This window comes from Dromaius novaehollandiae, chromosome W (genome assembly GCF_036370855.1).
Source record: "Dromaius novaehollandiae isolate bDroNov1 chromosome W, bDroNov1.hap1, whole genome shotgun sequence".
Taxonomy (NCBI): Eukaryota; Metazoa; Chordata; class Aves; order Casuariiformes; family Dromaiidae; genus Dromaius; species Dromaius novaehollandiae.
This window is the reverse complement of record NC_088130.1, coordinates 71,193,200-71,209,227: the sequence shown is the minus strand read 5'-3', so window position 1 is coordinate 71,209,227 and position 16,028 is coordinate 71,193,200. Positions and strand designations below refer to the sequence as shown.

General features: G+C 41.1%; 1 protein-coding gene across 4 annotated transcripts in view; it reads right to left on the bottom strand.

The window, feature by feature from the left end:
- Positions 1-16,028, bottom strand: part of LOC112985186 (NEDD4 like E3 ubiquitin protein ligase) — a 197,431-nt gene that overhangs the window by 145,861 nt on the left and 35,542 nt on the right. For all 4 annotated transcript variants that reach the window (XM_064500254.1, XM_064500253.1, XM_064500255.1 and 1 more), the window contains exon 2: positions 11,898-11,971. In XM_064500254.1, the coding sequence (XP_064356324.1) occupies positions 11,898-11,971 (74 nt within the window). The remainder of the gene's footprint in view (positions 1-11,897; positions 11,972-16,028) is intronic.

Genomic DNA, 16,028 nt, shown 5'->3' with positions numbered 1-16,028 from the left:
GGCTCATGAGTTATCAGCACAGATGTGCTGGCTGAATTTGTAACTGCAGCTGGGAAAATGAGTAAGCCTGGAAAAGTCCAAGAAACTGCCATTCTTAGAAAAAGATACTTGTGCTTCACCTGCTGGTGGGAATAAACTGAATTCATAGCTCTATATGCACAGCTATCAGGAAGCTTCTTCTGGCTTACAGACCCTCCTTCATACCACAGAGAAGTGGAGGGGAGACTATCCTGGAAAAGGACAGAATGGGAAATAAAACATCACAGAGCCCTTAGCTGGTCCTGCGTGCTTCAGAGTGAAATCCAGAAAGGTCGGCTGCCAGGATCGAGGAGGGCAGGAAAACCCTACCTCCACAGTCCCCGACCATCCCACTGCCTAAAAGGTCCAATTGTATCTTAGTATCAGCAGTGTTTTGTTATCATCCTGTGTTTGGTATCAGCACTATGGATCCTTTGCATTCACATGGCATTTCCCCATGCTAATTTTATCAAATTACTTGATTGTAACATTTATTTTGTAATTCAGTTTTGAATCCTCTGGGTAATAAGGCTTTCGAAAATGAGCAAGTATTTTACTGCTTCCTGGTTATGTTTTATAGGTTACAACGTTTTGCTTGAGCTGTTAAATAATGCAAAAATCACCTTACTCATTCTGTTAAAGATGACCTTAAGGATACGCATTGTGTTCTTGCTAGCGTCTGACTTCAGTTAAGCTGGAGAGAAGAGGCAGGCTTTAAAAGTTAATGATTATGCAACAACTTTATTTTGCTACATTAGATACAAGGCTTTCCCTCCCAAGATGCTCTAGTATTTTCTTTTTTTTGAGCCAATAATTTCTGCCTTCCTTTTACTCAGCCTCAGGGAGTAGTATGTGGTTATAAGAGAGACGTTTTTTTAAAAAAATAACAATAACACCTGCCTTCATATTGTTTCTCTAAAACAATTTATTTTGTTTTTACTAATTCTCTAAAACGAGAAAAATTTTTGCTTCTTTAAAGCAAAAACAAAGGTCAAATTGTGATGGATTATTCTCGAGTTTAAAGGAGTGAAGTTTCACTGGCACTTCAGTAAAGAACAGATAGAGCAGTAAAACAGGTTCAAGTCATTTGGGAGATCTGCACAGGTTTAAGAGATGCTAGCAGTATTATACTGATTTATATCGTAAGTGCTAATTCCAATGAAACAAAGACTTGAAAATAGAGTAAGAGCCATCTGAAATCTAAAATGCTAGAAGTCCTAAAATGTACATGGACAATCCCAGCTCTGAAATTTTAGGACAGAAAAAAACCAAATACTTTACACACAAGAAAAACTCCACATAAGAAAACTTCAAGTTTGATGGATGTTTCAGCACGGCACTTGCAAACGACGGATAAGCTTGCCAGACTTATGTAATAAAATACCACCCATTACTGCTGTATGCCTTCCATAACCACAAGACGAAAACAATTCACAGGCTTGTGCTGTTGAGCAAGAGAGCAACATTTATATTCATTTATCAGAGAAGAAACAATACAGTTACACTAGGACTGTTCTCTTTTCTTTTGCTTAGTTGAAGACATGATGTAGCAACAAATTGCATCCTGGGAAGCTATCAGACACAGACAGTCTTTCAGCTGTAAGATATGGGACACTCCTAAATTTAGGAAGAAAAAAGGAAAATACATAAAACATTGAAGCTGCTGCTGTTTTAAATCCCTTCCACTCAATGGTTTAGTGTGATCAGCCGAAGAGGAAGAAAAGCCAGAAGTTCTGACCCAATTTTTCAGGTTTATCTCAGAAAGTTTTGTCTGTATGTTCCCTTTTCTTGTAAGGATATAACATTCTGGTGAACTAGGAGTTTATAGAAGATGTCAGGCAGGTGAAAAATTTGAGTGTCTGAAAACAGGCACTTCCTTTTTTAAAAAAAGGAGAGACATTTTAAATGTCTCTCTGTACATGGCACCTAATCTACCAAGCAATTATCTGACTGAAATTCTTCTACACGATGACATTATAAACCTTCAAAATGGTTACTAAGTCCCCTTACTCATTAGCCTTTGAAGCAAGACCATCTAACTCAAGTAAACAACATTTCTCTACCCATCTATAGTACAACAGCTACTGAAATACATTACGTTTTTCAGGATGCACTGGACATATGCATGAACGGATAAAACCCTGCTGATTTTGGTGAAAACTGGGAAAGTCTGATCTCCATTAAAGACAACAAAGTACCAGATAGTGACAAAAGCTGAGGACATTCTCTGGTGCCCTCTGCTGCCAGCTGCCGAAAGCGAACTAGACATGACCTGCTTCATTTCTCCCGTCTGCTCCTCAGCCTTCAAGCACAGAGGCTGCCCACGGCAGAGCACCCCAAATGCCTGGCTGGCTGCCTATGCGGATCTGTAGTGCGAATGATCCTTCAGGAACTCCCCATGATGAAAACTAAAGCCACCATAATACGTGTATCAATTTAATGAATACACTGATAAATGTCATACCTACACTTAGCAGCCCAATACCGCACGTTTTACTCACTTGCATGAGGCTGAATAAGCATTAAGGCTTCTAAAAACCAGATTTCATACATAAAGATATCTATTCTCCATCTTATTTCTAATAAGCAAACTTTAATCTCCCCTCACAACACCACTCTCAGCTATCCACTAACCATCATTTGGACAGGGCTTTGTTTAGCTGTCCTTTGAAGTGTTTTCCTGAGGTCCAGCTCGAAGCCGTTGCTCAGCCAGGTCTGCCATTACTCTCCAACGCAGAGAGGAACTGGCTCGCGCTGCCTCCAGCCACCGCCCCCCTGGCGGGGTTGTGGGTCAGTGTCTCCTTCTGCTGGGCCAGTGCAAGTGTTTGAGAGACCAGAGCATGAACCCAATCGCCCTATAAACTGCTGCTAGTAAAGAGAAGGAATAGGATAAGCTACTGCGCAGGGATGCAATGAGCAGCTGGAAGAGAAAAAGACAGGAACTTAAGAGTTTTTGTTGCTTGCAAATACACATGATCAACTGCAGCCTCACTACTCTTCCTCAGTAACTCCACCACCGGTAGTATCTTGAGGACACCCAACAGTGAAGGGTCTGCCCTAGCAATACCTGTTATTACAACATTATTTGAGCATGTGTCTTCCAAAACTCTCAGGAGAAGCCTAACAAAACAAGAAAGTACAAGGGGACTTATCAAACCTTGGGAATGAGAAAGCAGGAGACAACCCTGGCTCACGTATTTACTGAGGTTGGATATACCACCACTGACAAATTCTGACTTCAGAAAACCACCATCTGCTATCTGCATAGCACTGGTTTAGTATGAAATTGCTTTAATGGTTCAGAGTCACTCCAAACTCCTGAGCAGTCAGTCTCACACCTGAAAGCATTACGCCAGATCAGCTACTCTCTGTCCATTCTATACGGACTTTATATGCCGAATCCCTGTGCATTTTGCCCCGCTTTACTGATGTAAAAACAGCACTGAAGTGTAAAGCTGGCATGAAGTTTATGTTGTTCTGACTGATTCAACAAAAGCGTAAACACATGTGTACTGCTGGTTATCCAGCAGGGATGGGGTTTCCTTTCGTAATTATAAAGCCACAGCATCAGAGCAGGTTAAGAGCCACCAGCGCGTGTGAAGCACCCACACGTACAGACACGTCTGGGATGGGACAGGACAGGACGCGGTGACATACAGCAGTCTTACCCAATGAACAGAGTTAACAGAACCGAGCTCCTCTCAACTGAGCTAATACTAACGGCCTTAGGCAAACCGACCTCTTCCAAGCTTTGTAATTCTGTAGAGATACATAAAGAGCAATTAAAAAAAATTACATCTCATTTTGCCTTTGAATTTTAGAAAGCTGATCTTGCTTTTCAAATTTCAAGTTGAGCTAAGAAAAGAGCATCTTTAACAAGCTTTGATCATACGTTTTTTGTTAAAATTCTGCAGTATCTTCCCAAAGCCCTCAGAGTGGTCACGTTTTGTTGTTATATTTTGCACAGGAGGGCTCATCTGCTTTATTATTAGGTGCCTTTGGAAGCTTTCAGGAATCCCATTGCAGCTCAGCTGTTTGAGCACAGTTGTGCCAACACAAACCCTGACAGAACCCACCTGTACAGGCAGGTTTATAGGAGAGGAGACTTCAGGAGTTTCTGCAGGGCGATCTACAACAGCAAACTACCTAGTTTCTACACAAGAGATAGTTTTTGATCTAAATCATTTAAGCCAATACTGTCCAGAGGACAGACTGAGAATAGGCATTAGTGGATGTAAGCAAAAAAAAGTGAAAGAAAAGCAGTTTAAAAGTTTAGTATCCACAACTAAAAATCTTCTAAAACTATGTTCTTCATAACAGTGACAAAATCTTTTGACAGCTTCATTTTGACAAAATTATGAAAATTAAATTATTACACACATGGTAAAAAATCTGAACGGAAACTCTTGTTGGGCTATGCCATCTCTTAAGGCAAAGAGAAAGAAGGTCCAGCCCATCCTTATGTTTTAGCCCGCTTTTTACATGTCTTCCAAGGAATTTAATAACTTATCTGTTCACTAGCTGTTCATTAGAGTTCTGTTTAACCCTTTCAGCATTCTTTCTTCTTTCAAATGAGATGGCAGATGGCAAATTTAGGCTATTTGCTTTACAGACATTATCTGCTGAATGTTCACCTCACACACCCAAAATTACTACAATTCCGTGCAGTTAAAAAAATAAAATTAAAGAAGTGACTAAATCTTATTTCAGTTAACCAGTGCAGCAGCTACCTTGTCAACCCTTTCCATTTCTTTCAGGTCACTCTCGCTACCTATTACTTTACTGTCAAAATCTGAACTTATTTTTTTATCCCTTTGCATTCCAAAGTATAGCTTGGTCTGGATTTAATGAGGTTCTCAATTGGCTTCTTTCCGTTCCCCCTACCCCATAACACGTTGATTTCTGCTATACTAGAAAATCTTCCAGTTTTTCATTGCATATTGAGCCAACTGTCACTTCAAATACACTGCTATCAAACTCTCCCCCCAATGCAATACTGTAACAGCCACGTGTTGAATGATTCATTATTAAAAGAAAAGGCAACGACAGTGGAGATAACGGAACAAGAACTCACCACAGTTGCATCCTAATGCCTGCTAAAGCACTCACTCATGTTTGCAAGGATAAAGAGTTTTATTTGATGAGTATTTTTGTTGAAGTAGCATAATACATCAAGATTTTCCACTAAAATTCAACTCAGATCAGCCAGTGCTCCCTTGAAACACAGTAAGGGCATGACGAATGAGAAAACTATTAAGTTAGCTACAGCGTACACACAGCAATGGTATGGAGCAACCACACCACTCTTTGGGTAAGACTAAAACACTTACTATCAACAACATTGCACAAAATTCAAAGAATAGAAGATTTATATTGCTCCAAATACTGCATTTCTCAAAGCCTTAAACCAGCAGAAGGAAGGTGATTTCCTATATTTCATTTTCCAACTAGAAAAAAGAAATACAACATGAATCCTATTCCACTAGAGCAACTGCCATCTGTGCAAGTGGCTTTGTTGAATTCAATCACTTAAAAGGTTTGCATTACAGAAACCTCTAGTTTTGCTCCACGTCCAGGAACTCTTGGAGACAGGATATACACTATATTTTACACTCTGGAATATATTCCATTTTGCAATACTGAAACATTTCTCCAGAAATTACATTCTCCTATGAACACACTTAAATACAATTAACTTTACTAGCTAAGATTTTCAACTAATGGTTGATGCCAAAAACCATTTTGTTATGTGCACCACAAAAGCAAGCCAAGAATTTGAGTTTCCTCTATTTTTATGCACAGTAAATCATTTTAAAGAAAACAGACGTTCTTGATAAACACATTTGCTTATGCAGGTGCTTACTAAACCAGCCACCAGAGGGAGCTTTATTGTTTATAAAGATAGTATGTGCAAAATCCTACAGCACAGTGCACTGAGGAGTCCGTTTGATCACCAAATTATTTACAAAACCAAATATTCTGTTTGGTTAGTTTTTATGACTAACTCACCTCAATTAATTAGTCTCCAACAGACAGAGGAGAAGTCAGTAAGCGAAAGAACTGAATGTTTTAAAACTCAATTCCAAGGCAGCACCCACGCTAGCTCTTTCATGGGCATACTTTTCACCAGAATTTTCCATTAGTTAAAAGGGAACTTACCATAACTCACACCGGACTAGAAATAGCAGTGCTGGGCACAGCGGAACAGGTAAAAGGTGCATGTCTGCTGTTATTTGCTAGCCGCACACACTTAGCCATCACGCGTGCTCTTACTGCCATTGCAAATCAAGAGTAACAGAGCAGGCGTGAATGAAAGGATTCAGGCACATTTCACACGGCCTTGTTGTGAACGGGGGCACGCAACGTGATTTAAAACCCCTGGGAGGCTGGAGCCTCACGGCCACACCACTGCAGGGAAACCACCAGGGTTCGAGGCAGGGAATCCGAGAAGGAATAAGAACATCCACACCACAGTGTATTATTTCACACAGCTAGTAATAAGCAGAAAACATTTTCTTCTCATTTATACATCTGCATTCACCTTTACTACTTGTGAATGCATTTGTGTGTGAATACACAGAAATTGTATTTATAAACGTGTGCCATGACTGTGCCAAACAACATAATGGCCAGGCCAGTGCTACCTTCAGAAGTGCTGCATTATTTAAAAAAATCAGTGTGGGTTAATTTTAAATTAAAATAAATTATTACATCACTACATTTTCTATATATTCTTAAATTCTTTTTTAATCTTGTGCTTTTTCAAAATGGTGTAAAAAAACACTGCAACAGCAAGGGGGGAATTATATGCAGTGAAGCACTCAAAGCTACAGTGGTATCACCCATTTCACCGGCTATTACAAAAGCATTTGCCCAGAAGAGTGATATGAGGCTCATTTCCAGACATTAAGAATCCATTAATCCATGCTAAAAGCTTATCCACAGGTTAAAACACTCACCTTCTTATCTATGAATAACAGTATTCCATTCCCCTAACTTGGATTTGTAATCATTTTGTTTTATTCCAAGTCCACACTGGAATTACCTCCAGGAAAACATGTAAACTTGCCCGCTGAGGCAGAAGGTGCTCAGCGAACAGCACGAGTCACTGGAAGAAGCAGCTCCACTTCGACTCCAGTAAGACGTGAGCGTACACTGGGCTCCAGGGAGCAGATCTCCTTTGGCATTCCAAGGCTCCCCAGGCGGTAACCGCATCTGCACACAGCGGTTCGCACAGCGCAGCCTCATTCACCAATGAGGCTTCCAGTGCTGTCATAATGTGAGTAAAAACCAAACAGTAATAAATAATAATCTGTTCAATATGTTGCATGATTAAGATAAACTACATTATAATTTGCATCACTTAATTACATACAAGAATATCTTCAATAGCTGAATTTAATAAGACACAGCATTTAAGAAAGTTTGGAGGTAGAATAAAAGGAAATAAATATAAAATTATAATGCTTCGATTACAATACACTATGCCTGGTGGCAAACATATGCCCATGCCTGCACAGCAACGCAGACTGTAAGATACCTTTCAGGCCTATGCCAGAGGTAAGCGTGCAAACTAAGTTCACGAAATTCTCGCTTACAGCGCCTACTAGCCACTGCAGTGCAGCAAAGATCCCACGCAGTATAATTTTACAGGGCAAAACGTAACACTGTCGATAAAAAACTGAAGTCTACGTCAACTAAAATTCTGGAGATTAAATCCATCACGTTAAACCGTCACCTCAGATTACACAGAGCTACTACTTGTTCTTACACTCCAGTATATTTTGTGTCATTCTAACCATAATTCTAGAAATTCCAAACTCACACATGTCATCAGTTACTATCCAACTGTTCTCATAAGCCAAAAAATTCCAAAAAAACAAAATTAGAAGCACTGAGTCTTCTTTATTGCTGTAGTCTTCAGGAGAAAAATACTAGCTTCTGTGGTGCTCTGAACTGGCAGGAGATTCTCTTCAGATGCTATCAGGCAAAAATGGCTTTCAAACTCCACAAGTCTACAAGTGGTGGTTTTAATATTAAGTTAATTAAATACTGTAAGAAAAGCCCATTGAGATACAAAACACAACGCACGCTTTGTAGTTCACCTTTCATAGTCACACAGTAACGTTTCACTGTTCTGCCCCAGTACTAAAAACGCTGCCTGACTCAGCCAGGAGGGAGCACATCGGCTGCTGGGCCTGCAGTTCTGCAGTTCTAACGTTTTTCAAAAGATTTCACTAAACATCTTATGATTCACTCATTACAAAGTTTATAACTATCTAAAACATTTAGCACAGCATTGGACTGCCTCTCCCCCCAAAAGAGCATTACAGAGAACAGGAATTTGTCCTCGACACTTGATTCCATCTCTGAGAAGAGACAAAAAAATACGTGTTTTGTCCACGTATCCCAGAAGCGCCTGCGGACAGGCGGAGGCTGGGTCGGGTTACCACGCAGAGGCCCTGCTGTGCCTGCCACGAGAGATTGCGTGGACTGTGCCGTGGAGACCTTGGCCCGCACGAACCCTGGCTCTGCTCTTGCTGCCTGGGCGGACAGAAGCCCCCGGGCGCTCTCCCACGGGCTGGGGACGCTCCTGGGGCACACCGGTGCCTTCTCTTCCCAGGGCAGGAATGGGGCTGCTGGGCCAGCAATCTCCAAGCGCTGCAGGCAAAACGGGAACGGGGGAAGCAGAAAGATTTAACGGGAGACCGGTCGCTGCTGCACACCCCTTCGTCAAAGGCGCACAGAGGCGTGAGAGCACAGAACTGAGCGGCTCTTCCTCCACCCGCACGCGCTACCGACCCCCACGGTTCCTCTGGGCCCACGAAAGGGTCCTCAGCACGGCCCACCCAGTCCCCCAGGCCTTTGCCGGGTCTGCTAACAGGGGTCTCAGACACGGGTAGCTGCTGCCAGCAGCTAGCGCACGCTGAGCGTACAGAATAAAGTTATGTAACGTAACTTCCATCTCCTTCCAGATAAGAGGTTTGCCTGGGGCAATGGGCTAAAAGCTGCACCATCACAAGTCTCTTCCAGGCTGTTTTTTGTTTTGTTTTGTTTTTTTAAAACTGATGAAAGTTATTTAGGGGAGAATAAGAAAAATGGAGGGTCACAGAGGAAAATGCACATAGGAAGGATTACTTCTTGTATGTTTAGGATCCTGAACATACACTATACAGTAACTACCTTTCTATAACCTTTACATTTTGCTCATCCTCATGCTTAGTTCAAACATTACATACTCCCTCTGCCCCCAAAATAAGAATTTAACCATCTATTCCATATTCTCAACAAAACTGTTAACAGGATTATTACAAAACACACATACTTCACAACTACGTTAAAATGAATCTATTTGCAATGACTTCAATCACACTTAAGAGTCAAGCAGCGTGAAATGTTGAAATCTCAGCAAGATACGCAAAGCCCTTACAACAAGCAGTCAAATCCAACTTTAGCCGCCCCCCCCCCACTCACTTTCTGAAAGCTTGCCAGCACAACGATACAGGCATTTCACGAAGTTTGCGATGCATGATGCTGTTAGTCTTACTTTTACTACAGAGCTGTTTAAAATGAAGTTAAAAACATATTCCCAATTTATGTTTTTAACTCTCTGCTTTTATGGAAATCCTACTGTCTTGAGGGCAATTTATTTAAATATTTAAGGACCACATCAGCAGAACTCTGTTCAAATTCCACTTGGATTATGTGAATTTTGAAAGACAGCAGATTTTTTTTATTTATCAATTTCTAAACAAGTTTCAGGCGATCTTTTGGATAAGACTTCTTAAATAGTTACAAAAGATCCATGAAAAGTACGGCTGAAGGAGATACTACAATCCTTTAAAGAATTGAAGTGAATAAATACTAAAGAGATTCCCATTTTTCTCAGCTTACTTCTCTGAATTTGCCATAGCACTTCAATATTTATGTAAAATTCCTTCTAATAAACAGATTTGATATTTCAACCAGAAGTTTTGCTTCTTTTTTCAAAAGAAGTGATAGTTTAACACTCAGAAAAATGCAGAAACAAAATCCACCCAATTAAATATATCAACTAAAAAAATCCATAATAATACAAAAAGGCCAAATTAAACGATACAGAAAAAGCAAAGTTAGCACATTAAAATGACAACTCTACAGTTAGTGTTTTTAATAAAAATCTCATTTTCTCCGTGCCTTAGTCCAATCTTTTCTCCAAAATTTGTTCCTCAGCTCTCATATTTTGGTACTGCAGCATCTCGACTCCAACTGCAAGAGCAGGCGAAGAGCAAGAGCCCCATGGGGTGTGTGCTGACGCAGCAAGAGCAAGCAGCAGTACGCCGAGAGTGCAGCCTAGCCGCACCATCAACAGTACTACCATGAATCTACTCAGCAAGCACTACGTGTCCGATTACATCTACACATGAGCCGCTTCTTTTGCTGCTTATGGTTAGCATCAAAAGCTATTCTTCAAAATAGCAAATTGAGGGGAAGAAAATAAAAAAGCTTTGTCTTACCATATTCTGCATACAGCTACCAAAGGCACGTTTGTTGCAAATTTCACAAAAGAAATTAAAGTTGATTAAACTTTTAATCGCTGCTTTCAGGTAGTTTCAAGCTAGACAGGCAAGCTAATAAACAATTTGCAAGCATCATTAAAGATGTACAGGGAAATCTACAGGGAGGCTCATTTATAAATTCAGAAATTAGAGTCATTTCAATAAGACCTAAACTGGCTACCACTAACTTCAAAGTGATACTTCTACATAGTTTGGGGCATTTTTAGTAAAGAATCTCCTCATACTTAGGACTGAGATCAGCAGAGAATGTCAAACTTGGAGTTAGCCTTCAGAAAAAAAGAATGTTTTCTCCATCAGTTTTGACTTCAGAACCAGTTTCTCCCTCACTTACTACCTTAGAATGATCTGATACTTTAAATCGCTATTTACACAACAAGCCTAGGCTTGGAAGAAAGCTATTCCACCTCCTTTTTTAATAGGTGCATTTTACACCTGTGACTAATTCTTTCAAAACAAAAGACTTTGGAGAACAAACAAAGTGACTGTGTCTATACGTTTCCACTTGACCACTTAAAACCAGTTTTCTCATTTGGCAATAGTTATTCTGGCTCAAAGACCAGTGCAAACTAGGAATCCTTTGCTCCATCTTTCAATGCACACACGAGCAGGGAGACAACCCCAGCCAGTCTGCCCTGGGCTCTCTGGAAGGCTCTTTTTCCTCTCAGATCTTGGTTTAACACAGGTGGTTTCAAGGCTCAATCGAAAGCAAAACCTGGACTTGCCACAGCCAAAGCAAAAAAGCACAATTCATGCCAAACTCTTTCTTGCAGTAGACTTCTAATAGCATAAGCTAAATAAAGATAAAATGCTTTTATTGTCTTTCTATCTAAAATGTACTATTAGGAACTGCAGCAGTGGTATCCAGATATGTCTAAGAGTCCAAGAAAATTCAGTCTGGCTATCAAGTCAGACTTTGGTACTGAAAACCAGCAGAGCGTGAGGCTTTCTCAAATTGAGAGAGAGGGTGCTGCTGGCTTTTGGTCTTTCTTACATCATGGGGGTCATACGGGGAGACAGCTAGGGGCAATTGTAAACATTATCAAAACCTGCCAAAGTTTGAGTGCTTCCTTACACATTGACAGAACTAGGGCAGAAGATGAACTAAGGAACTGTTTCCTGTGGTGGAAGAGAGGATATTCCAGAGGGCATGTACAGTCATTAGTGTGATTAATGGCTTTCTTGCCAACAAACATCCCATAATTTGCATTGGTTGTAATCACGGAATAGGATCTCTCATTATGTTTACAACCAATTATAGTGTCCTTCTAATTTGTGTTTATTGTGTTTAAAAGCATAAAATACTCAATGCAGAACACCTACCTGGCTCCGAAGATGTCTTTTTTTGCTAGATCAATGCCAGAAACCACCTTTACCCTGAGGATACGAGACTCCTCCTGTTAATAAAAAAGAAGACAGGTTTAATGTTTATTCAGTAATTGATTTTCAAGATCACCACTTTACAAGAGGTTACACTGTGAATGAACTCTCAGCTTTTAGATAGTAGCAGTCTTTCCTAGGAGGTTTTTCCTTTCAAAATCTAACCAAGAGGTGTACATCTAATCTGTTAAAGAATAGCCCGAATGCAAACTTGAAAAGCATCCAACCTCACCAGCCAAAGCTGGTAAGAGTTAAACAAAAACAGGGTAATAGTAATAACATAACAGTAATAACACTATAACAGAATAATATAATAATAGTAATAAAAGACAATCTGCTGAATAAGGCCATTTGAAATCCTAAGGGATCCTCAGAAATCTAGTTCATTTAATGCATACTCCACAGAAATTTATTCTGCTTAGACTATAAAGCTCTCTCTTCAAACACAAGGTAAAATATTCATGATATTTGTCTCGATTAGAGGTGTCAAGGGTTTAAAAAAGGTACAAGATAAAAAAAAAACTTAATTTCAAAATCCAAAATTCAATTGTTTAAACCTGTCTTGCCATCCTGATATATACAGAGCTCAAAAACAACTTTCAAAGATGCATATTAGCAGGACAGCAACCTGCTCTAGCAGTTTATCACTTTGTTACGTTTAGCTCCTGAGGAACACTGGTATCAACAGTATTTTCTTTTTATCCCATTTGACTATTTTTTTCTTAAACAAAGACACCACCAAAATTAAATTTGAAGTGTCCTATAAAAACAGATTTTACAGTCACCTTTGTCAGTTATACCCTTTTCTCTTCTAATATCCCTTCCGAAAATGCAAGATTCGATTCCTGTTGTCTGAGAATCCATTCCTTGCAGCTTGTTCAGAAAACAGTAACGTTTTCCCACAGGTTTATCCTGGCACGACCATGCTACACACACACTCTCATCTGCTTTATACAGCTAACAGAGAGATACAGATTTGCCAGCTCTAAGATTTTCTGAGATTATTAGGAAGGTCAGAAACACCCCAGAAGCAAACCAGTGTCTGCCCAGCCTAATGCCATTGCTCTGGAAGGAGTCAGAAGCAGAATACTTCAGAGAGAGAAATACAAGGGTGGCTGGTCTTATCCAACCTGTCTGCAAAGAGAGGTTCATCCTAACATCCTGTTCATGACTGTGTTGCATTAAAACAAACAAAAAAACCTTGAGCATTTACATCTTTTCCAAAAGTCTGTTTGTTCATATTCTTTCCAGCAGCAATTTCACTGTACAAAGAAGTTTTCTCAATTTGAAAACAGGACTCCTTACCAAAAAGGCACAAAGTTGTCCACCTCTGGTGGACAATATACCAATATATGTGGAGAAGAAAGTAACAGAGCCATGTTGACAGATGTTGAAGTGAATGCCAGTGGGGGGGGGGGGTTGTTTTGTTTTATGTGTATTTAACTTTTTTCAACCTGGTAATATCAACACTTTTCCTTGAGGCATTATAGCATATGCTCAATCTTCAAGAGTGACAAAAGTCAATAACTTTTCTAGACAAAAGTCAACAAATTTGCAGATTAGGAGGGTCAAGAAAATTTCTTTATGAAGAGAAAGCAAGATGGAAAAAAATGCCAAAAATGCAGACAATCCTGACCTTTTGAAGGAGAACTGAAGGACAGGAAGTCACAATACAAAGGAGAGGGACAGAACAAGGGATTTTTAATGTGAACTATGTTCTGAACGCTACTCAGAAGTCCTCCCATAAAGTCCAAAATCAACACATATTTGTCCTTTTTGTTGGAGTGGCATCTTATCTCTGCATTAAACACACCTCTATATATTAACTGAACCAAAAACAACAACAATCATCACAGGAAGTCCAAATACTGGCCAATCCCCCAAATTCACATTCTTCAAGACCCAAGAGATGATATTCCAGACTATCTGAACAGAACCTCAAAAGCCTTAGTCAAGGCTCACTTCATACTCTAAAATACACATCTCGACACTAACCCAGAAAATGATTTAGTGATATTACGGGTGAGGTTGGATACCAGAGCTACTCTAGTCAAACAGCTACCTCCTCCAGAGGTTCCCTCCCTGCCCCCACGTTCACAGCCCCTGCTGAACATCCCTTCAGACCAGGTTTCAGACCTGGTACTCCTGGTCTGCAAGCAATGAAGTACAAAGTAACAATACTTTTGCAACTATTTGTTAAAATATATGTAACATTAAAACAACAAAATAAATTAAAACACTTAAATTAACAAGGCAAGGGTGTTGCAACTACACTCAAAAATTCTCCTTCAGTCAGTAAGACACTTTGGTGATAACACCCAGTGCATTCAAGGAACAAGGTTTTGAACGGTGGCGTACGTGCCAGAACGTTTCAGTGCACACCACAGCATCGCTCCGTGCTCAGAATTTAAGGACAGATATAAGACATTCAGATTAATAAAATACAAGCTCTCCTGACACCTTACAACATTAAAAATCCTTCCAGGAGGAACCACAATGAACAATTTACAAGCAAAGTAGACCACTTCCCATTCAAAAGGGGTCCTTCAGCCCCAACTCCAGTATTTCCACGGGAAAATGGGAAGTGACAGCTGCACGGTTTCCTCACAGCTTCTGTCACTTTCCTTTCTGAAGCAGAACAGATCCTACTGCAGTTTGTGTCAGGTCCATTCAGCTCCACACTCTGCTCAGTGGAGATGACTGACAGATTAACTTGGACATCTAATGCAAGGTGCATTTCTCCCGTGAGAGACATCCTGCTTAGAGCTGGATACAAATACAAAATATTTTTTTCCGAAAGTTAAAGCAAAGAATTCCAAATAAAAGGTCTTCATGACAAAAACTCAGTTTTGACCACCCTTCCCGCTGAAGCATTAAAAGAAAATTTCAGAGCTGCCCATAAAGTTTCATGTCATTTCAATACACTTCTGGGTTCAAAATAACTTTGTTTATATGTATACATTTATTTGATGGGAGGATGATGAAAGACTTAAATGTTTTAAATAACACTTGTTTTCCAAGATTGCATCCCAATTTTTTTCAAACAAACTGAGACACTATTCAGGAAATAAAAATATCTGGAAGCTCAAAACTCACACACATTAGGTTACACGACTGAGAGCGGGTCTCGGTACACACAAAGGAGCCGAGGACTGACGGTGCGCAGAGCAGCCCCCGTAACCCCCCCGAGGGCAACCAGAGCCCCGACCTGGCAGCTGGCAGGGCTGTGGCAGGAGAGCCGCCAGCCCACGCTCCTGGGGCGGCAGCAGCAGCAGCACCGGGGAACTCGACAGGAGAGGCTCTCCCCCCGTCACTCACAGGCTGCGGAGCCCCTGCCCAGGGCTGTGCCGCTCATTGCAGGATGCCAGGAACGGCACTTGGGGATCACGCGAGACTTACGGAGTGTTCAGAGGGAGGACCAAAGGTGGGGAAAGCAAGGAATTAAGGTGGTTTGGTGAGGAACAAGCAAGGGAAAACAGAGGGAGAAGCAGATAAAGGCATGTAACAGGTTGCTGGTCAGTAAGATTGTCTGGCCGTGCCTTGCACACGATCTCCACGGTCTCGTCCTGGCTTCTCAATAAACTGCATTTCTGTTCTCCCGGGTGAGAGGCTTATTATGTGCGTGGGGTGTGCATGGGGGCCCAGCTGACAGCAGCTGGAGAAGGGGCCATGGGTCACAGGGGCCCGAGCATCTGTGGTGCCAGCAACCACAGCAAGTGCTTACTGTGTGGGTATGTGTGCCCGTATGCCACTGCTAGCAAGTAACAAGCCAGATGAGCCAGGATAAGAGGCTTGGGAGCCAAGTCTGCACCCCCAAGAGACCGGGGGTCTGAGAGGTGGCTACTGCAGGGGCCAGCGTGTCCCAGCCAGCTCCCAGACACACTGCAGGGTCTGAGAGCCAGCTACGAGCAGGGCCGTAGGCCCGGACCAACTGGAAGAGACCTGTTTACACATGCGTGTGAGCGATGCAGCTGGGAGACTGGGGACTCAGGGGCAGCTACTGGACAGACAGACTGTCCAAGACTACAGGGATCCATATTGTGTATATGCATATACATGTACATATTTTCCACT